The 22,591-nt window shown below is 37.9% G+C and overlaps 1 protein-coding gene across 2 annotated transcripts in view; it reads right to left on the reverse strand.

Moving 5' to 3' along the window:
- The window catches only part of nfic (nuclear factor I/C), a 103,785-nt gene extending 82,295 nt beyond the window's left edge, over positions 1–21,490 (reverse strand). Inside the window, exons 1-6 of one of the 2 annotated variants that reach the window (XM_032572549.1) lie at positions 21,278–21,490; positions 5,908–6,078; positions 5,638–5,814; positions 1,370–1,553; positions 1,135–1,209; positions 147–221 (exon numbers count right to left, since the gene is read on the reverse strand). In XM_032572549.1, coding sequence (XP_032428440.1) covers positions 147–221; positions 1,135–1,209; positions 1,370–1,553; positions 5,638–5,814; positions 5,908–6,078; positions 21,278–21,358 — 763 coding nt within the window. In that variant the 5' untranslated portion in view covers positions 21,359–21,490. Of the gene's footprint in view, positions 1–146; positions 222–1,134; positions 1,210–1,369; positions 1,554–5,637; positions 5,815–5,907; positions 6,079–21,174 lie in introns of both variants that reach the window. The other variant, XM_032572550.1, reaches the window with a different exon arrangement.
- Positions 21,491–22,591: the final 1,101 nt, after the last annotated feature.

The raw sequence follows: 22,591 nt of genomic DNA on the forward strand, positions 1-22,591 counted from the left end.
TAGCATTTGTTGGTTGACACTTGTAGCATGCTAAATTTCTGACTTAATATATTAATCATTATTTTTTTCCCCGTCTAGATTGTTGACCCATGCTGAGACATTGGACAGTTCACTTTCACTGCCCCATTCAGGTAAAGAAGACTTACTTCTTGAGACCTGGACCAACTCAGGAACACTGAAAACTCCTGAAGTCACAAAACTTTCCTGGAACTCTGGGCCATCTGCAGAAACAAACAGTCAGTTAAAGACTGTTTTGAGTTTGGGGAAATGGCAAATATACACACATGCACACACTAGGCTTTAACCCTGCTACTTTGTTCTTACTACTCTCCAATTATTGGACATGGGATTGAAGAAAAATATTTGTGCTACAAGGTCAAAAAAATTTTAGTTTATCTTACCTGGATTGTGACTAGCGGTTTAAGAAACAGAAAATGTACTGAAACATTCTTGATAAGAATCTGAGGATGAAATGTTTATAGAGCTTCAAGCAAGACAAGACAAGAAAACACCTAACTGGTTTCAGAGAAAAACAGTAGAACTGCTGGATTGCTGAGTGAACGGCCTGATTGAACATCCATGAAAAGAACTGAATGTGTCATGATGTTGGTTGGTACTGGATGGTATCAGACCTACTGATGGGTAAATGAGGCGTCATGAAGCGTTTCGACCCATAGCAAAACTGTATTGATACTGTGTCGACACTATGTCACTGTCCAGATAGACTTTGAATGTAAAAAAGACACGCTTGATTGCTCAAAACTTGTTTAGTGAGAACACATCATAACTCTTCTGTGCACTGTCAGCTCCCAGTCAGCAAGACTGACCATGTCCATGTCAGAGATGGTATTCAGAAATCATGTTTTTGTATTGATGGCTTTATTTACCTCCACAATGTGTGTAAAACTGAAAATGTCCGACGCGTTTCAACCAATAGTCAGGTGTGTGAATTGTAATCTGTCAAAACGACAGAGGACCTTCAGTTTTTTCCGTTGATTTAAAAAAAAAATTACTGGTCAAATACAGAAAATATTCTGTTAATGCGACACCTAATCTATAGTGTGTTTTCAAACACAAATATTGCTATAGCAAACAAGCTATATGGAGGGAATTTTTCTTAAGGAGATTCGTTACCTATAGTTGCTGTTCGACTGTCCTCCTGATCAGAGCCAACTCCAGTACGACTGGGACTGTTACTCTGCTCTGCCTCTGAAAACAAGGAAAGGCAGAATGTAAAAGTATATATATATATACAGTATATACATATATATATATACACATATATATATATACTGTAAATATATGTGTGTGTGTGGGGGGGGGGGGGGGGGTGTATGAGAAGGTGACTGTACTGTGCGTGTATAGATACCTTTCTCCTGCACATAGAAGGCGAGGTAAAGGTCTAGCTCTTTCACAGAAACAGAGATGTGTCGTGGCTGGACACAGAGAACAGGATTGGAGCACTGGCCTCCCTTAACCAGACGCTCTCCATCTGTGCTTTCTAGAGGAATTCCCTTAAAGAGGATAACCATCACCAAGTCTAACCTCCACACCTGGAATACAAAGATTATAATCATAAACAAAGAATGAAATTATTCTCACTACAGACAACCATAACTTTGTATTAGTGTTCATCATGAGATAACTGGATGGTATCAGTACCTCCCTAAATGTGAGACGCAATGATAAGTAAAACTGCAGGTCACCACCCCAAATGATGCCCCTTCATGGGACCCTGCCACCTCCCCTGAAAAGAAATGTACTGTTGCATCCAATGTGAACAAGCGTCCTTTATTGATGTTCACAGTTAGCTTAACTGTGTCTTACACAGCTTGCTTCCGGAAAAAGGCCGGTGTTCTGTTTGAAGAGGATTTAATGCAAAAAAAAGTGTTTAAGTGAAAGGACACAAAATACAGAAGAGTATATACCAGGGGTGGGCAACTCCAGGCCTCGAGGGCCGGTCTCCTGCAACTTTTAGATGTGTCTCTACTTCAACACACCTGAGTCAAATAATGAGGTCGTTAGCAGGACTCTGGAAAACTTGACTGCACTTAGGAGGTGATTCAGCTGTTGGATTCAAGTGTGTTGGACCAGAGAGACATCTAAGAGTTCCAGGACACCGGCCCTCGAGGACCAGGATTGGCCACCCCTGGTATATACAAATCATGTTATGGTATACAAATCAGTATAAAAGTCATACTATGGCCAAAAAACATTAGTTTATAAAGATATTAAGGATTGTAAGGTTCATTTACATTTGGAATTCTCTGTAGATGAAATTAGACAAGGTACGTCAAACGTTAGACAAGTTGCTGACAAAGATAAATGTGGATTTGGCTTCATCATGTGGCCAAACATAATTACTACACTATGATGGGAAGTTGTTTCTCACCTGTTTAAAAAAGTCAGGTAATGTGAAGGACTTTTACAAAAACACATCAACATATGACGAAAACACTCCAAACAAATGTACTGAAAATAACCATACTAATAAGTCCTTATAACGTGATAAATGTAACCATAACTGCATGTATCCAAATTATATATGGCCAAATAAAGAGCTTACATAGATATGACGGCTTTGAATTAGATAGTTCATTTCAACTTGGATTTCCACATGGATAGTCAGACAAAGCTTAACTATAGTGACTAAAAACGTCAAAAGTTGTTAAACTTACGACATTATTTACATTTCTAATGACTCAATATTATTCAACTCAGATATTTACTCATATTGTAAATCAAAGGGATAGAAAGGAGTGGATGGGTTTTGATTGTGAGAAAAGCATCATGCTTTCTTTCCTTGACAGACAAAAATGACTTCCTGTTGTATTTCTTCCTTCCTTTGTACTTTCAAGTAAGAAATTGCAAAGCTGTGCCTTCAACTACGAGGGGCCGTTTAGGACAAAAACTATGTTTTGTCTCTCACACACTACTAAAGACTCATACACAAAAAAAAATACTAAAATTGCGCATATACACTACTAAAATATCACACACGCATACAAGTTTCTCTCGCACACACACAAGACTAAAATATCACACAACACACGCATACACGCAAAGCATACAGACATACTATTGTGAATGATAGGTCGAAAATGTATGTGTGTGTGAACTAACACTAGGCTGAATGAATGAGGATGAGACTTGTATTTGTCTGTGTGAAAGACAAATTTTTGGTATGTGTGAGAGAGTCATTTTTTGTATGTGTGAGTTGTCACAGAAGAGGCGGGGCATAATTTGGAGATCAGATCGCGCATGCGTTGATACCACAGTGAAGTTAGCTTCAAGTTGGATATTGACGCTCAACGGTGTAAGAGGCGTTTAGCCTAAGGTTGATCTGATTTAGGAACGCTAATTTCGGCCAGCCGTTCTTTACCTCCTCAAGCGCTCGGAGGTTCACTTACTTAGAGCCTAAGTGAACCGCGGAGCGCTCAGCTCCCACTCCAGCGTTCGGAGTCTAGAGCCGGCTCCTCAGGGAGCGGATTTCGGCGTTAGCTCCACTCCCTGAGGAGCAGGTCTTGTGCGCAATTCTGTTCCCCTGTGAAAATCTGTTCCCCCTGTGTCGGGAGCGCGCATTACAGCCGGAGAGAGGCGGATCTGACCATTTTCACGGCGCTTCTGATCGATTTCTCGGTAAAAACAACTCAGTTAATCATGTCAAGCTTGTAACATTTAGTTTAATCGGCAGCTATTGTTTACAAAATTGTAAAAAATAATTAAATAAACGAGGTCTTTTTACGCTGTTTTGTGTTATTTTAAACGCCAAGAGAATCGATCTTTTTCCAACTTTTGTCACTTACGCCTGACAGAAATAAAAGTCAGTCACCAAAACACAGTTTTTCAACACGTAGTGTGTATTTATAATTTGTCATTGCTGATATAAGAGGATGGCTGAAAGCATGGCACAAAAATTAAGACTTCCTGAAAAGACGAGAGCGTGGACTTTCTGGTAAATCCCGTTCTAATGTAAAATATGACAGATTACTGTATTATGGAAATTTCTAGTATACTACAGGCTATCACACATAACAATTTTTGAGAATTTGGCAACAGTTGCCCTTTATTCCCAAACGTTATGGGGGGAGGAGAGGAGAGAATGGATATTTCAGCTGCCTGAAATAATCTGTTCCCCCTCCATAAAATGGGAACAAATTAATTTACCAACAAGTCTTTAACTCTGTTTATTCCTCTTATCATCAACAATAAATCCTGTGAATTTGGTAACATTTGATCATTATTTGCCAAAGTTATGAGGGGGGAACCATATATTTTAGTAACCTAAAATAATCCGTTCCCCCTCTATAACATGGGAACAAATTAATTTACAAGAAAGTGTTTAACTGTGCTTTGGAAACATTTGCTCTTCATTTCTCAAAGATGAGGGGCCTTGGGATTTAAACTTTTTTCCATAGCTGCCTTATATCAAAGTCTTGTAAGTATAAATATCAAACAGTTTTCAAAGTGTAATTTATTAACCATTAAACAACATACATAAACAAGCACACCACAGCAAACTCAGGAACAAAGGCAAACTAAGGCAACTAAGGCAAACACGCAAAGCAGTGATAAGTTTTTTCAGTTGGTGGGCTTCCCACACATGCATGATGGAACCACCTCAGACACATGTCACACTGGATCTAGGAAAGAAACCAAAAATATCAGGGTTTTTTAGAAAAAAAAAAGGCGCCTTACTTCGGCGTTAGCTCTGCTCCCCCTCCAGAGCTCGGAGGTTCACTTAGGCTCTAAGTAAGACTCTAACATTTTCCAATCTTCTATTGTCCAATTTTGGTGAGCCTATGTGAATTGTAGCCTCAGTTTCCTGTTCTTAGCTGAACGGAGTGGCACCTGGTGTGGTCTTCTGCTGCTGTAGCCCATCTGCCTCAAGGTTTGGCATGTTGTGTGTTCAGAGAAGCTCTTCTGCATACCTCAGTTGTGGTTATTTGAGTTACTTTTGCCGTTCTATCAGCTCAAATCAGTCTGGCCATTCTCCTCTGACCTCTGGCATCAACAAGGCATTTGGCCCACAGAACTGCCGCTCACTGGATATTTTCTCTTTTTCGGCCCATTCTCTATAAACCCTAGAAATGTTTGTGTGTAAAAATCCCAGTAGATCAGCGGTTTCTGACATACTCAGACCAGCCTGTCTGGCACCAACAACCATGTCACGTTCAAAGTCACTTAAATCACCTTTTGTCTCCATTCTGAAGCTCGGTTTGAACTGCAGCAGACCGTCTTGGCAATGTCTACATGCCTAAATGCATGGAGTGCTTCCATGTGATTGGCTGATTTGACATATAGATAGACATATACCTGTATATAGGTATAGAAAATTCATTTAGTGTAGTAATTTATTTGCTTCTCCTGCTGGACTATGCCACCTGCTGGTTTAAAGGAATAACTGCAATTGGCCAAAATACTGACGCTTTCAATGTGTGTTCATTTGATCCGTTGTGAGTTGGTATTAACAAGTTTGGTTAATCTATTATGTTCAATCATTCCTAACAAGAATATACACTGTGAAAATAAGAACTTATAATAACTAATAATAATAACTAATAACTAGCAGAAAATAACGTGATTATGTTCTGCTAATAACTCTCTTTAGCAGAAAATATCTACTTATCTATTTACCTTGTCAGCTTGTCTGAGACAGTCTATTCGTCTCATTTTGCCTTTCTGGTCAGGATTTGACAAGACACAACACGCAGCCTTCTTCCCAGTGATTGACAAGACAAAGTCCTCTCTGCATTCAGGTCTGATGTCTTTTCTTAGTTTCGCCAAAAGTCGACTAGCCCATTTTTGTTTCACCTAGTAGCAGAATGATACAGAAACAGAAATCTCAGTTCATGAAATCAGCATTTTTGTTGACAACTAGCTGCAGCATTATTTTAAAAAATCCACCTCTGCTTTTTCTCCCAGTAATTCATCTTTAACAGCTCTCTCTTCTTCTTTAGTCATCCTCTTCTCATGTTTTTTGAAGTACTTCCTCTTTCTGGCCTGGAGGTTAAACCATGTATAAGCGAAGGCACGAACCTGGGGCAGCAGAGCCTCAATGAATGGATGGAACTCATCCTACAGGACAGACAGACAAACACACACACACACACACCCCCACCCACACACACACACCCACACACACACACATAAAAGGTTAAAGCATGGAATAACAATCATTTAACCAAAATTATTGAGATTCACACACAGACTATGTGATTTCAAATATGTTTAAGCATATGTAAACTAGAATTGTTCATTGAGTTCAAGAACTATTCAGAATACGTTTTGGCCTGTCCTGTGAACCCAGAGTGGTGGGTCCTATGGAGGACAAATTTAGCAAAAATCAAGAATAGATAAAGAATGAAATAAATTGACCCATAAAATTGTTTAATGTTCCAACAAATGAACAGAAATGATTACAGTATTTCATGATTTCTATTTTTAATCTTTTGTTTCATTTATTTCATGTTAAACTTTTGTTCATACATTTACTTTCTTATTTCTTTCTTTATTTCATTTATAGAGATTTTCATACCACTTATATATTGTTAATAAATCTGTTTTCAACTAATTATTGTTGTAATCCATCTTAATTCACAAACTGTTCAGATCTAATTTCTAAGCATTTTTTGTAATGGAGACACCACTGCTGAAGACATCACATTCTTTGTGTTAGAGACATCACTGCCAAACTCCCCCTTTGCAATAAAACTCGGCGTCAACCTCCAACTGAGACACAAGAGCTGTGAACCTTTTTCTTCTAACCTGCTTGCCAGGAAGAAGATTTATTTTAAAACCTTCGAAGTGTTCACTGTAGGACTTCTAGAAAGCGTTCTGCGTACCCCACATTTGTGCGTTCCCATAGAGACAAGATAAGGCTCTTGACGCATCTGCCTGCTTTGGCAGCCTCTCCATTCCTCGACCAGAAGGATTATTTCCTCTGTGTTTCCAACCAGAAGTACCACAGATTCTGCTGAGAACCTCAAACTGGGACGCCAGCCAATCCTCGACACCTTCCTCAAGAGAACAAGTTTTTTTGTTCCATCAATTTTTGGATTTTTGGACATTGCTTTGATCAATGATCAACTCAAAGTGAGACCCTTCCATGATCTGAGCTGAATTATGTGTTTAAAATAATAAACTGCCTTTCTGTTGCATTTTGTCCTGATTACATGCTTGGGGCAGAATGGGGAGGAACGCATATTTCTTGCACAAAAATCCATGAGGAACGGCGGAGTCCCAGCTCAAAATTCCGTGAAAGAGGTGTACGGAGCCCTGTGCCGGAAGAAAAACGGTGAGTGACTGAGGGTCATTGCGCGTAATGGAAACCCTGTAAATTCTAGACACTAACAGGTACCATAGAATTGCACAAAAAAATAAAAAAAATAAAAAAAAACTTTTAAAATCCGTGAGGAACGGCGGAGTCCCAGTTCGAAATTCCGTGAAAGAGGTGTATGGAGCCTCGTACCAGAAGCCCATTAAAATGCTGTTTACATTGTTTTAAGCTGTGATTGTGAGCGTGAGTGGGAATAAAAATAGCAATAGGTATTTTGTTCCATATAACACAGTAGGAGTGTAACCGGTAAACCTTTTATGGATGCAAACTCGACTAAAAACCCACCTGTTCATTATTGTATTTGAAACGTAATCAATTACAAATTTATTGATGGAACTTGACTTAATGTCGTGTTTTGATTCTTGATTCTATGTTGCACTGTGTTTCTGTGTTTGATATGATGAAAAGCAAATCAAATAAAATTTGATTGATTGATTGATACCTGCTTGGTTCGTATTTTTATCTCCATTATCATTATTGACTTTATCCCTTTTTTTCTTTTTTCTTGTTTTCTTTGGTAATTCCATTAGTTTATTATATAACTCTCATGTATAGTGTATCACAAAAGTGAGTACACCCCTCACATTTCTGCAGATATTTAAGTATATCTTTTCATGGGTCAAAATGACACTTTGACACAATGAAAAGTCGTCTGTGTGCAGCTTATATAACAGTGTAAATTTATTCTTCCCTCAAAATAACTCTATATACATCTAAACCGCAGGCAACAAAAGTGAGTACACCCCTTAGTGAAAGTTCCTTAAGTGTCAATATTTTGCGTGGCCACCATTATTTACCAAAACTACATTAACTCTCCCGGGCATGGAGTTCACCAGAGCTTCACAGATTGCCGTTGGAATGCTTTTCCACTCTTCCATGACGACATCACAGAGCTGGCGGCTATTCAAGACTTTGCGCTCCTCCACCTTCGGCTTGAGGATGCCCCAATGATGTTCTATTGGGTTTAGGTCTGGAGACATGCTTGATCAGTCCATCACCTTTACCTGCAGCCTCTTCAATAAAGCAGTGGTCATCTTAGAGATGTGTTTGGGGTCATTATCATGCTGGAACACTGCACTGTGATCCAGTTTCCGAAGGGAGGGGATCATGTTCTGCTTCAGTATTTCACAGTACATATTGAAGGTCATGAAATGCAACTCCCCAACATCTGCTAGACTCTTGCAGTCCCAGACCATGGCATTCCCACCAACATGCTTGACTGTAGGCATCACACACTTATCTTTGTACTCCTCACCTGACAGCTGCCACATATGCTGGAGACCGTCTGAGCATGGTCAGATGGTCAAATTAACCTTGATCTCGTCACACCATAGAACCTGGATCCAGTAATCCATGTCCTGTGTTGACGTGTCTTCAGCAAACTATTTGCGGACTTTCTTGTGTATAGACTTGAGAAGAGGATTCCTTCTGGAGTGATAGCCATGCAAACAAAGTTGATGTAGTGTGCGGCGTATGGTCTGAGCACCTCTTTAATCTCTGCATCAATGCTGACAGAACTCCTGTGCCTATTTTTCAAAGACAGCATTTGGATGTGACACTGAGCATGTGCACTGAGCGTCTTTAGATGACCAACGTGAAGTCTGTTCTGAGTGAACCCAGCTAAAAATGATGGATGATCTTGGCTACTGTGCTGCATCTCAGTTTCAGGGTGTCAGCAATCCTCCTGACCTGTAGCCTTGGCCATCTTCATGTGGCACAACAATTCATTTTTTAAGATCCTCAGAGAGTTCTTTGCCATGAGGTCTCATGTTGGAACTTTCAGTGACCAGTATGAGAGCGTGTGAACGCTGTAAAAGGTAAAATTAAAGGTAATTTTATTTATATAGCACATTTTCAGCAACAAGGCAATACAAAGTGCTTTACAGGAATTAAAAGGAAATACAAACAAAATAACAAACCAAAAGAAAGAGCAAAAGAAAAAGCTAATAATGTTGATCCAAAGTAAATAAACTAGACACTCCTATTCAGGGTTGTTAGATAAGTATAAGTAAGTATCCTCTGGTCTAATTCCTTTTCTGGTTTGGAAGAATAGGAGTCTAAAAAGTAGTTGCTAGGGTAGTTTTTCTGGGTTCCAAGTTCTAATCCCTGTTCAGTGTTGCTAAATAAGTGTAAGTAAGTAAGTTAGTAGTCTCTGGACTTAGGGTTAGGGTTACTACTACGTATGCTCTAAATTTGTAAAAGTAATGAGTATACTCCACAGTTTCTAAGTAATAATAAAAAAACTAAATGTTCCTGTTCTGGAAGAATTTTTTCTGGATTCTAAGTTCGTTCTAATTCCTTTTCTGGGTTGCAAAAATAGGAGTCTCTTGCCTCTAAATAGTGAGTACTCTACAGTTTCTAAAATATAAGCTAAAGAGTGACTAATAAACTAGAGTCTCTGAATTCCAAACTGTACTAAAAAACTGAACACACCTGCTCCCTACACACACCTTAGACCTAGTAACACTAACTAATCTCATTACATTTTGGAGGGAAAATGACAAGCAGTGTTCAGTTTGGACATTTAGGGGTGTAGTCTCTTAGTGGTGTACTCACTTTTGTTGCCGGCAGTTTAGACATTAATGGTTGTATATAAAGTTATTTTGAGGGAAGAATAAATTTATAAGCTGCACACAGACTGCTTTTCATTGTATCAAAGTGTCATTTTGTCAGTCTTGTCCCATGAAAAGATATACTTAAATATCTGCAGAAATATGAGGGGTGTACTCACTTTTGTGATACACTGTATAAATAAGTCAGATTTTTTTTCATTATTGTTTTCTATTTTCATTAATATTACTATATTATTGTTTTATTTTCTGTCAGACAATTAATGTCTATCATTACAAATGCTACATTATTTTGCTGTATTTTATTTTTACTCTTCCTTCTCTTCCTCTCTCTTTTTACCTGTACATTAGATCCCCCCAAAAGGTTTTCTTCTGATTTGTTTGTTATTTTGCTCTCTCCCCAGTAATTTAGAAACATTTAAATATATGTGTGAGTGTATATGTACATGTGTATATGTATGTGTGTAGGGTTAGGGAGAGGTATGTATGTATATATGAATATGTGTGTATATGTGTGTGTCGGGGTGTGTGTGCGCGTGTGGGGGTGTGTGTGTGTGCATGTGTGTGGTGTATGTGCATATACATATACTTCTTACCAGTAACTCTTCCATAACAGATATTTCCAACCCAACCATTCATCCAATTATCATATCCGATCATGCCCCCATCAGTTTTATGTTACACAAGAAAACTGAAACAAAAGCAAGCCAAAGATGGTGATTCAACACATTTCTAATGCAAGACAACTGACAAGACAATTTGATTTATACTTTAGGAAACACTGGTCATTTTTTATGGAAACAAATGAAATAATAAACACATCTCTATCTCTCATTTGAGAAACAGCAAAAACAGTAATAAGAAGGAAAATAATTTCATACTCCTCATTCAAAAAGAAAAGTGAACAAAACTTATAAAATTACCTGGAAGGCAAACTAAAACTATTACACAATATACAGTATATGCAACTACCCCAATAGCACAAACATTTAGAAAATTAGAGACACAAAAAATAAACTTGATAACATTATTAGTAAAAAAGACACAAGTTATCATACAAAGACTACAATATAACCATTATGAACATAATGATAAACCTGGCAAATATTTAGCAAATTAACTTAAACATAATATGGAAAAAAAAACCCTCATCACAACAATTCAAGACTCCACAGGAAGCATTACCAGTGACCCATAAATCATAAATAACACCTTCAGACAATTCTGTCATTTTCTCAGTAATATCACACTTCCATCAGTAACAAAGGAACAGACAGACATCTTAGATACCCCACTCCCATCCACAGAATATGAAAAAGCTCTAAACAAATTAACAAACAATAAGGCCCCAGGATTAGATGGATATCCCCCTGAATTTTAAAAACATTTCTGGAAGTTGCTGTCTCCACTATTTGTTAAAATGGCAGATGACAAAAGTTCGTCCCATATCACATGAATACAGCACTAATTTAATTAATTTTCAAAACTAACAAAGGTCCTACTTATTGCTCCAGCTAGGACTATTTTCTACAACAGTCAAAACTTCAAGGCGTCCTAGAAGCATCAAATGTCCGCTACTACTTAGTTAACCAATTATAATAATTTCAAGGCACTTTCAAGTTTTTTTTTTCAAGTTAAACCACCTTCAAGTTTTCAAGTTAAACCACCTTCTAATGTTTTATAATGAAAATGGGAAAATACCTTCCACCACACATAATCAATTTTGGAATAATGTTTGCCATAACATTTTCACCATGTCCTACAACACCAACATACAGTTAATACAATATAAAATAATCCATAGGACACACCTCACACAGCACAAGATTTACAGAATCGGACAATTGCACACACTGTGCGCTTAACACAACTGATTACCAGCTCCACACATTCTGGCTCTGTCCACCAATATAAAACTTCTGGAAAGAAACAATCACCAAACTGTCTCAAATCTCTGGCCACAACATCCAGCTATCCCCTTCCGTCTGCTTACTTGGTAATTTAGAAAAACTGAACATGAACTCCAAATAGACCCAAACCCTGCTGCTTGTGGTCCAGACTATCGCCAAGAAAACATTCTGATAACTGGAAAAATAGGAAAAAAAATCAGTACCTCACAATGGCTAAATCTACATACACAACAGATATTAATGGAACAACAATCAGCAATAAATAAAAATCTACCGTATTTGAATATTTTAATGAAATATACTCCATAATTCTAGATGCCATTTTATTGCCAGTGAGTTAATGTTACTGCGGAAACAAAGACGAGGAAAGGAGAAGGAAAATGGGAGAGCCTAATATATTTTTTCATTGTAATAATTTCTCATTTGAATAATAATTCAAATTAGAAAATAACTACCAAGATTAAAAGGAAAAAGTATACCCTAATCCACATATGTTAAACAATTTTATTGTTTTTGTTGTGACACCCATTGATTATGTACAATGTTTTGTCTTTGTTTTGAATGAATCCTTTTTTATGTATACCTCTTTGTTTGTTTCTCGTTTTTGTTTGGTTATTTTATTTTGTTGCTATTATTCATTCTATTATCTGGTTATTTATTTTGCAGATCAATTACCCTTTTTCTTTTTGTTAGTCTGTAAAGTTTGTTGTATATACACTGATGAATAATAATAAAAAAATGTAATTGTCTTGACCCAGAACAACTGAATTCAGTGTTGCTAGAATTCACTGGCTCTCTCAAGCAATCTCTTCTCCCTATCTCCCTCCTGTTTTCCTCTTCTTTTCTTCCCTTGATTTCAAATTCATATCTACTTTGCAGTCATACAAGGCGTAAGGACAATTTTTCTTTGTCTAGTCTAAATGTAATCTAGGATCAGATCTCGGCCACGACACATCCCACACTGCACCCGACCCCTTTGATCCCTCCTACCAGTGATGGGAGGGGGCTGAGCCCGGCCGAGCTCCATGGGTTAAGCTCAGCCAGGAGGCATTCACTAACGTTTCCCACCTCCAGGCCTGGCTCCAGAGTGGGGACCGGTGACCAACGGTTTTGTTCTTCATAAGGGGTCTTCAGGGCTGAGCTTTGTCTGGTTCCTCACTTAGGACCTGCTGCCTTGAGTGACCCTACCAGGGCATGAAACCCCAGACAGCATAGCTCCTAGGATCACTGGGACACCCCTCCACCACAGTAAGGTGGCAGCTCAGGGAGATATTTGGGATCTTGGTAAAATGGAGCGGGAGATTGACAGGCAGATTGGTGCACCTTCTGCAGTGAAGCGGGCGCTGTGCCGATCTGTTGTGGTGAAGAAAGAGCTGAGTTAAAATGCAAAGCTCTCGATTTACCGGTCAATCTACGTTTCTACCCTCATCTATGGTCATGAGCTTTGGGTCATGACTGAAAGAATGAGGTCATGGATACAAGCGGCCAAAATGAGTGCAACAAGGTGGACTTTTGCAGCTGGATGTTACAGTGAGGATGAAAAGTTGAGTCAGACTCAGGTGGAACAGCAGTGGTTTATTCTTCAAACAGCATCAATAATCATTTCACAGGTGAAACTGCAGCCTTAAAAAATCCCAGCTTTGACGGACCCAACCACCTTTAATTCACAGGGGAATTTCAATTCCCCAATCTCCACCTATTTATATAAAATACCTTTTACTACACTGTTATCCTTTGCTGTATTTTCTACAGCTAAATACCACAAAATGCCCAGTAAAACTACCATAAGACGTCTTTACAAGTAGTTACTGTAATTTGCATTGCATTATGGGTATAGTACATAGTATTACAGTAACTTACTGTATGTTTTGAATTTGCAGTAATTTACTGTTTACACATTACAGTAGTGGTACTGTACTTATAATATACAGTAAGAATTATATTTGATTCCCAACGGTCATCATACACTGTTAGCCTTTGCTGTATTTATTACAGTTAAATACCACAAAATGCCCAGTAAAACTACCATAAATAGGGTGACCATATTTTCAGTTGGGAAAACCAGGACACGTTGTAGCGAGGGGGGGGGGGGTCTGAAAGCGGGGAAACTCTTTTGTAAATAGTAGGTAAACATACATTTGCGCTTTCTATGTTGTTGGCGTACTGACAGCCACGCTATCTATCTTCTGATTAAGAACAGGGCTGCCCGCACTGACTCGGCTCAGGGATTACGTCACACGCAGGGCCGTGCGCAGTGCCCTAGTGCCTGTAAATATAATGGTCCAATGAAGGTAATTTAAAAAACAGGACATTTCCTCACTTTCTAAAAAAAACCCGGGACGCCCGGGACAGGACGTGAAATACGGACATGTCCCGGGAAATACGGACGTTTGGACACCCTACCATAAGACATCTTTACAAGTAGTTATTGTAGTTTGCATTGCATTATGGGTATAGTACATAGTATTACAGTAACTTACTGTATGTTTTGAAGTTGCAGTCATTTACTGTTTACACATTACAGTAGTGGTTCTGTACTTATAATATACAGTAAGAATTATATTTGATTTCCAACGGTCATCATAGCTGCTTCATCGTGGTTCCCTGTTTCTGCATTTTTACTCCTTTAGTGGTTAACATATTTTTAAGGCAGAAAGAGAGCATGTACTTTTGTTTTTTTCACATCCTAACTAACATTAATATGCAGTTTATCTAGCTACGTCATCAAGAGTGGCTTCGCTTCCAACTGTTTTCTGATGACGTTTGTTTTAAACTCCGAAGCTTTTTCTCTCCAAGTGCAAGTGCAACTCTGTCTCCGTGCTGTGGGCTCACACTGCTTCAGCTCTTCAAGACAGGTAAAAAACCACTTCTTAGAAAACTGTTTGAAGCCAAAACCTAGTCTGGAAATGTACATTTTAGATGGAGTTAACGTAGCTTATAGCATCATGCTATAACTTAGCATTATAGCATGAGCTGGTTTGTGCTGGTTAGCCTGGTAACATAACGTTACCTTTACGTTACTAACTCTGGTGTTTTATATAACTGGCATATTGCAACGTTATAAGTTACGTGTCTGTAAATGAGGTGAAAGATAGGAAAATATGATGTTATTTTTTGAGCTGGTTCGGAATTAACGTTAGCTAAGGTGCTAATTTTACCGTTGAAGGTTTTAGCTTGACTTTTGCCGCTTAATCTTCCTCGGGCGGCTTTGGGTTGAGATGAGCTCAGTGCTGAGTGTCTGTTAGCATTGTTGCTACATCCTTTGTTGAACAATATAACCTTAACTGATAATTGATCCCCCCCCCTTCTCTTTTTTTTTTACATCTAATGACTGTTCATTTGTTTAAACCATGATCTTGCAAATGTTAAAAGTGCAGATTAGCTACGTAGGTCAGCAAGGATGAATTTCTAACATGGTTCTTTTTTTTCTTTTCTTCAGATGACTTTTTGTTTTAACTCCCAAGCTTTTTCCCTCCAAGTGGCTGTGCAGTTCTGTCCTGCTGACTGCTAACATAGCTTCATCTCTTCAAAAGACAAGACAACAGGTAAAAAGCTCTTCAAATATATTTGAATCCACAAAATAGTCTGGAAATGTAGAGGAGCAGCTAACCTAATCTATAACTTTGAGCTTGCTACAGCCGGTTAGCCTGCAAAAGTACCATTACATCTCCAACATAGTGTATAAGAGTCTGTAAATGAGGACAAAGGTGAAAAAAATTAAAGTAGTTTCTGTTATTTTTTGAGTTTGTTCAGCCACAGTGGCAGGTGGACAAAAAAGTTAATTTCCAACCCTGGTTACATATAAGGACTGTTCACATGTTTAAACCATGCTCCTGTAAATTTAAAGTTAAGTCAGTACTAACAGGTGCAACTATGTACAGGTGTAAATTCTGCAGCATTTGTACTTCAGAATTTACAGAATTTTGTAGTCATGTGAAGAAACATCAACACACAGCTAATTATCGGTTTGCATGTGGAATAGAGCAATGTCCTGCTTCCTTCAGAACATTTTCTGCATTCAGGTCCCACATGCACAGGAGTCACCGCCATTGCAGAAGTCAGACTGAACACTTGTGGAATGTAATGCTTTAAAAAATGCATTTAGCCCCACAAACTGTCATTCACATCCGCTGTTTCAGAGTGGTAGCAGGATGTAGGGGTAAAATCTAGTCTAGTCTCTGGGATGAGGTTCTCAAAAACCTGTTGTAATCTGGGTGAACTGGCCCTTTAAATATAAATTACTACCAGTAATTCATATTTAAGAGAGTATTCCTTTTATGTTTTAAAGGTATCTTCCACCAAGATGTCTGTTGAAATGGAAATGACCTTACCCACTACACCAAGGGTAATCATGCTTGGTAAGAGGAATATTTTCTATCACTATAATTTTTTCGTAGCAATGTATGTAATTGTTATGGTAGTCTGTACTTTTACTCACTAGCGTTAGCCTGACAAGGGTTTGTCTATTTTAGGAAATAGCTTGATGTCTGCAACCCGGTGGATGGTCAGTATGGAGGAGAAGGTATTTTTCCAGCCTGAGCAACTACATGACTTTGCCAGCGTCCTTGCTGTCTTTTTTGGGTCATATTATGTCTTCAATCTGGAGTATCAGGAGTCAGCATCCACCACGCTGGAGATGATACAATGGCAAGTACTCTACACCAAGCCATTTATGAATTAAATTTAATGACAGTTTGACTGATGATGAAGAACCATAGCTGATTGCTGTATTGTACGTCTTCATTAAAAAATACAATTAATATATTTTATTTCTGTTAAAAGATTCTTTGTGAGGATCAATCCAGATGTTGGTACCAAATGCACAGCCAAAGTCGGTACAAGCCGCAAGACGGGAAGTCTTGTCAAGAGGAAAGTAGTCAGTGTCAACTCCCAGATCACCACCTTCTTCCAACGACTTGCTGAATTTGAATGGAGGACTTCCAACTAGGTAAGTATTTTACCAAATGTAAATGTTTATTATTTTGTTGTCTTTTCCTCCTATCTTGCATGCTCTGACTTTACTTTAGCCTTTTTAATCTGATTTTAATGATTATTTATAAATGCCATGTGATTCCTACACAATAGCCCTTTAGAGTAGCCTGCATCTTTTCTGTGTCCGTGGTAAAAAGTGGATGTCGCTGCATCCCTTAATAAATCACAGAAATGTATAAGTGTGTAGTCGTTTAAGTGTGGTGTATTTTTATACTATGCAGTTTTCAGTTTATTAGGCACACCTTTGCAGTAATCCGTCAGCACCAACAAAATGACTAAAAAGATTGTTGTACTTCATCGTCCCCTTGGGGACATTTGTAGGACGCAATCTTTTGAATTACTGAAGACTGACTGACTGCTTTTGCCATAAACAATCCAAAAACCTGAAGTGAAGCCAGTCCTGCTCATTCTTTATGCAGCTTCTATTATCACTTCAGTCCAATTGATTTTTTTTTAAAACAAATTATCAACTTAATGCTGCTTTATGACAAAGATTTTATGCATGTGAACATTGTCACTTCAGCTTAATTTGTCAACTTCCTGTCGATTTGAAAATGTAGATAACTTCCTGACCATCTCATGACCTCCCACATTGTCTGTCTTATTCTTTACAGTTCAGCTTCCACAAGATGGATCCCACTGATTTTGTTTGACAAATGGAATAAAAGTTCTTCTGATGTAGGAAATGTGTTCTATGGTTTTTTTGTTTTATAGCACATTATATTGTATTGTGACATTGTTTTTTATGACATTGCGAATATGTAAATGGATTTTATTTCTACAAATCTGCTGAAAATAAATACCTGTTATTCACAGTACTTGGACTAAAATTTCTTTTATGAAATTTTTCGGTTTATGGTAAAATAATCTTATCTTAAAGAAATGTAAACTTTAATTTACAGTAAAACTCTGACATTATGCTGTGAAACAAGTTTACAGTAGACCAGCTTTACTATAAAATACAATTACTGTATTATACTAGAAACTACATTTACAGTAATGCAGTTATAACTGTAAAGCACACTCACAGTAAAAATTAACTGTGAAATATCATAACAGTAAAGGTACTGTAGAATGGTAGTTACAGTAACTTACTGGCAACACTGTTGCCAGTAAGAGTACTGTAGAATGGTAATTACAGTAACTTACTGGCAACACTGTTGCCAGTAAAGGTACTGTAGAATGGTAATTACAGTAACTTGCTGGCAACAGTGTTGCCAGTAAGTTACTGTAAAATTACAATAAAAGGTCTAACAGTGTAAATACAAACATTTCCACTTACTTTTTATAAATATTTTATGTTTTATCATTACACCATAATGAAACACCACAAAACCCATAAATAGACATCAGAGTCCACTGTAAAGTTGGGGTGTTGCAGATTTATTTAGTGGATAATTTTTATTATTAACTCATTAGATGGAAAACAGAGACTTAATAATTAGTGCACCCCACAAATATGTGACAATATAGTTCCTCCTAGTCTACCCTTGCTAAAGCTTTAAACAGTATTCATAGAAGTTGCTATAAATATTGGAAAACATCAAAAGCAGTTGGATGTATTTATTTGTTTTTTCAGGGTGAAACATTGCTTTTTGAATTATTTTTTCTGCTGATTTTGGATATTATGCAGCTATGAATTTTTGATGTTACTTTTTTATTTTTGTACTTTTGCTATGATGTGTAACCAGAGGAACACAATGGTTTAAGAATCAGGTGGAGTTTCACAACCAGGACGTGCTGACTGACACATCAAAGGTTCAAATGATACCGAAATTAGCACTGAAAACCCCAGATCAGATAAAGAGGAGATTTAATGGATGCAAACTGGAGAGAATAACAGAAGTTCAATCCATCCCTTCCTTCAGTTATAATGGGCAATGTGAGATCTTTTGGCAAACAAATTCATTAAACTGATGGCAAAACATTAAAGTAATACAAAACAAAACAAAAATATTTCAGAAGTTATTTTTACTTCTCTTTGCATAATTTTCTAATGCAAAAAATAAAAATCCATGTTTTTAACAGCAAAAATTAACTGAAACAAATGACACACCCAGTAAACCAAGAGATGAAAGGGAAAACTGATCCATAATGAAAAGAAATACATTTTCAGCACCATGGAACTTGTTTCAGACTGCGTTTACCATGATTATACAGAGCTATACACAGTAGGGTATCCTACTCTTTGTTGGGGTTTGTTGCTGGTTAGGCTACACACAGCTTTGTTTTTCTCTTTGTTCTAATTGGAATACAGTATGGTAGCCACATGGAGGGGACATCAATGCCATGAATAATAAATACAGTATACAAACGTCTGAGTTAAGACTATCCACACCAGAACAGTGAGACGCTTCTCCAACAACAAACCCTGGATCACCAGTGACCTGAAGGAATTGCTAAGCAAGAAAAAAACAGCCTTCAGGGAGGATGGCAGGGAATTGATGAGGACTATGCAGAAGCATCTTAATAGTTACGTTTATAATCAATTCAGAATTGATTATATTCTGAATATAATCAATTCTAGAATAATGAATTATTTAAAGACACTGATTTGTCAAAATCATTACAAACTTACAGCTGTATATGTGCTTAAATTGTTGCATTTCTTTCAGCAGAAGCAATGCAATAACAGACACTCCCTTCCTTACGAGCTGCTGCTCAGCTGTTCAAAGCAATGGTTAGCTGACATAAAGTTTAAAAAGTTGAGTTCACATAATACCCCCATTTAAAGAATTCATTTCAGTTGAGATTGACATTTTCCCAGGTTGTTCTCTTGCTAGCTTTTCAATGGCATCACTGGTAATAGACTTCTAATACTCAGAATAGAGCAGAAGATGTTTTTAAACACTGTGGATGAGTGGGAAGAGTAGTCAGTCACCTTTAAATTGTAAAGTTAAGTACAAGTTGCGTACTAATCTGCGTATTGGTGTGTGGTTGAGTGAATGTGACTCCAGTGTAAAATACTTTAAGTGGTCATTATGACTTGTAAAGCTCTATAAATTCAGGTCATTCTTACTATTCAAATATAAACCACAGGTAATTTGTCTGCATCACAGGTTTCAGTAGCCACCTGGACAACTGAAAAAACATACAGCACATCTAGGAAGTTATTACAGCGCTTCACTTTTTTCACAGTTTATTATACTACAGCTTTATTCACAATTATATTGTAAATATGTTTTGGATGAAGTGTACTGAAGACTAGCATGTAAAACACAGTTGGGGCCAAATTAAAAACAATGGGATCTAAAAAGGTTTAGTTCCCATAATACATTAAGTCCAACTTAATGTTAAACATTAAAGTACACTTTTGACAAAGGATGGAAGTGGATGACCCTTATATCTGTGATTTGTGTTTTGTCCTGGTCAACAATATGAACAAATTCAATCAGTGCAAGTGTATGCAGTGGTCATAACAGCTAGCTAGCTAAACAGCTAGACAGATATTTAGATAGAGAGCTGAAGATGTGTTTTCACAGCAGCTTGCCTCCTTCTCTCTACGCCAGGGAAGGAGGCCCTCTGTCGGCCTCTCATTCTAACTCAACCCCCTGGCTTTTACTGCAGCCATTTTCTGCTGACTAACATAAACACGTAAAAAAAAAAATCCAGCCTTCCACAAAGGGGAGGAGGTGGAGGAGGAGGCAGCAGCAACCGAACTTCAGCTTGGCCTTTTACTGTCCCGCTGGTGATCGGGTCACAGACAGGCCTGCTTTGCTCCAAAGCGCCGACCAACACAACTTTTATTAACACACAGCTCCAGCCATTCTCACACCAAAGGCTCTAAAACGACGTTTGCGGATCATATAAAAGCTGGATTGTTCCAGCAAGCCCGTTTCACAAAGCAGAACTAACAGAAGCCAGAATCCGGTGAAAACTGCGGGAGTTTACATACTTTATCCTGTTAGAATAGGAAAACTTATCGTTTGGTGGGTGACAGTCCAGCTAATGGTGATGCAGGCCCGTGTGTTAAATTCGGCCTGTGTGTGATCAGAAAAGTGAGCTTCATCCGATTGGATTGTTTTTTAAATGATGGATCCACGCTTAGCACTTCCGGTTAGGACGGAGTGTTTGACTGATAACGCCAACTGAATGAGAGGACGAGTCGACTAAAAGTTAACTTAATTCTAATATTAAGTGTTTTATGGTTGCGTGTAATGTGTGAGTCCTGAAACCCTCCGCTGTCTGCGGGTTGAGCGGTGACGCTGTGCGTGTGTCTCGGTAGAAGGAATAGTTTATTTGCTAGGTTTGAAAGGAACAGGAGTGTGATGTCGCGGAGCGGCATAAAACTGCTAAAGAACTCAAAGACAGAAAAAACAGCCTCCGACACAAAGCTCTATGAAATACAAGGGGAATTAATTACTTAGTTGAGCTGCGTGGCCAATGTTTGTCCTCTCACTCTTTAGGTCGCGTCTCTTTTAGGAATACAGTAAAGACATTACTGTAACGACCAGGTTTGCTCCTACCATTTCCAAGCTGAACCGCCACCGGCTGAAGTTAAAGCTGATCTCTGCGCCTGCCCATCCTGAGCTAACGGTCCTTATCATTCCACAGTTATTCCCATCATTGTGCCCCTGGTTGCCAGCTGGAGGAAATCCGCGGTGCTCCGCTCCACAAACGTCCCGCGTCAGGCTTCTTCCTCCTCCTCCTCCTCCTCCTCCTCCTCCTGCTTCTCCTCCTCCAGGCTGCGGCAGAATGAAATCCTGCTATGTTCACTTTCCATCTCTCATCCCACCTCCCTTCTTGTCCGCTACATTAGGCCTTCTCTTTCCATCTACCTTTAATAGACAAATATTATTATTATTATTATTATTATTATTATTATTATTATTATTATTATTATTATTATTATTATTATTATTATAAGTAGCAGCAGTAGTACATCTCTGGTCACAGTATTCCCTTCATTACAATATTTTCTAACTTTTGTTTTAATTTGTTTGGGTTAAAAGCTGTGTATTTCTTTAACCCATTTCTGTCTTCCTGTAAATGCTCCACTTTGTGGTCTACAACAGCTTCCCTATGTAATGCCATTATGCTGTTTAGTTTCTGTCAGCGCTCTATGACCAAATTTTACTTTTGACTTACATGGAATCGCTTCATTGTTGTGTTTGTTTTCTTTGAAAAACCCAGAAATCAATGCTTAGTTTCAGAGTTTAGATCTGAGACAATAAGAACATGGACATTACATACAAGACAGTAGTTTAATGTTGTGTAATTTGTTTTCACTTGCAGCTTTATTTGGCCTGAGTTATTTTGTAGACTGTTACCTTAAAAAAGAAGCTTTAACCCATTTTTTTGTGTTTCTGTGGTTCAGTAATTTCCATTGCAGTGCAATAAAACTAAGATCATATACAGGTAACCCCAATTTAGTAATACATGTAAAAGATTTAGATTTAAAGTCAATATCAATATTTCTATGAATCACTTTAAAAGACAACTTATGACTGCACCAATGTGTACAATAATCCAAAAACCACAATAAAATAAGACACATAACAATAAAGCACAGCCAATGAAAAATAGAAATTAAAATGCCAAGCCTTAACTAAATGCCATCCAGTAGAAATGGATGGCATTTCTACTGGACTTTGAAATGATTCAAAATATATGCAGATCTAATGTGAAAAGGTAGGCTATTACATAAATTAGGCAACAACTGGTTATTTGACATTGATGTTCTGGATGAGGAATGACCATGCAGAAGGTCCCGAAGATAAGCCGAGGCTAAACCATTTACAACTAAAATCTAATAAAAAAATCTTAAAATCAACATAATA

The sequence above is a fragment of the Xiphophorus hellerii genome, chromosome 9 (genome assembly GCF_003331165.1).
Source record: "Xiphophorus hellerii strain 12219 chromosome 9, Xiphophorus_hellerii-4.1, whole genome shotgun sequence".
Classification (NCBI taxonomy): Eukaryota; Metazoa; Chordata; class Actinopteri; order Cyprinodontiformes; family Poeciliidae; genus Xiphophorus; species Xiphophorus hellerii.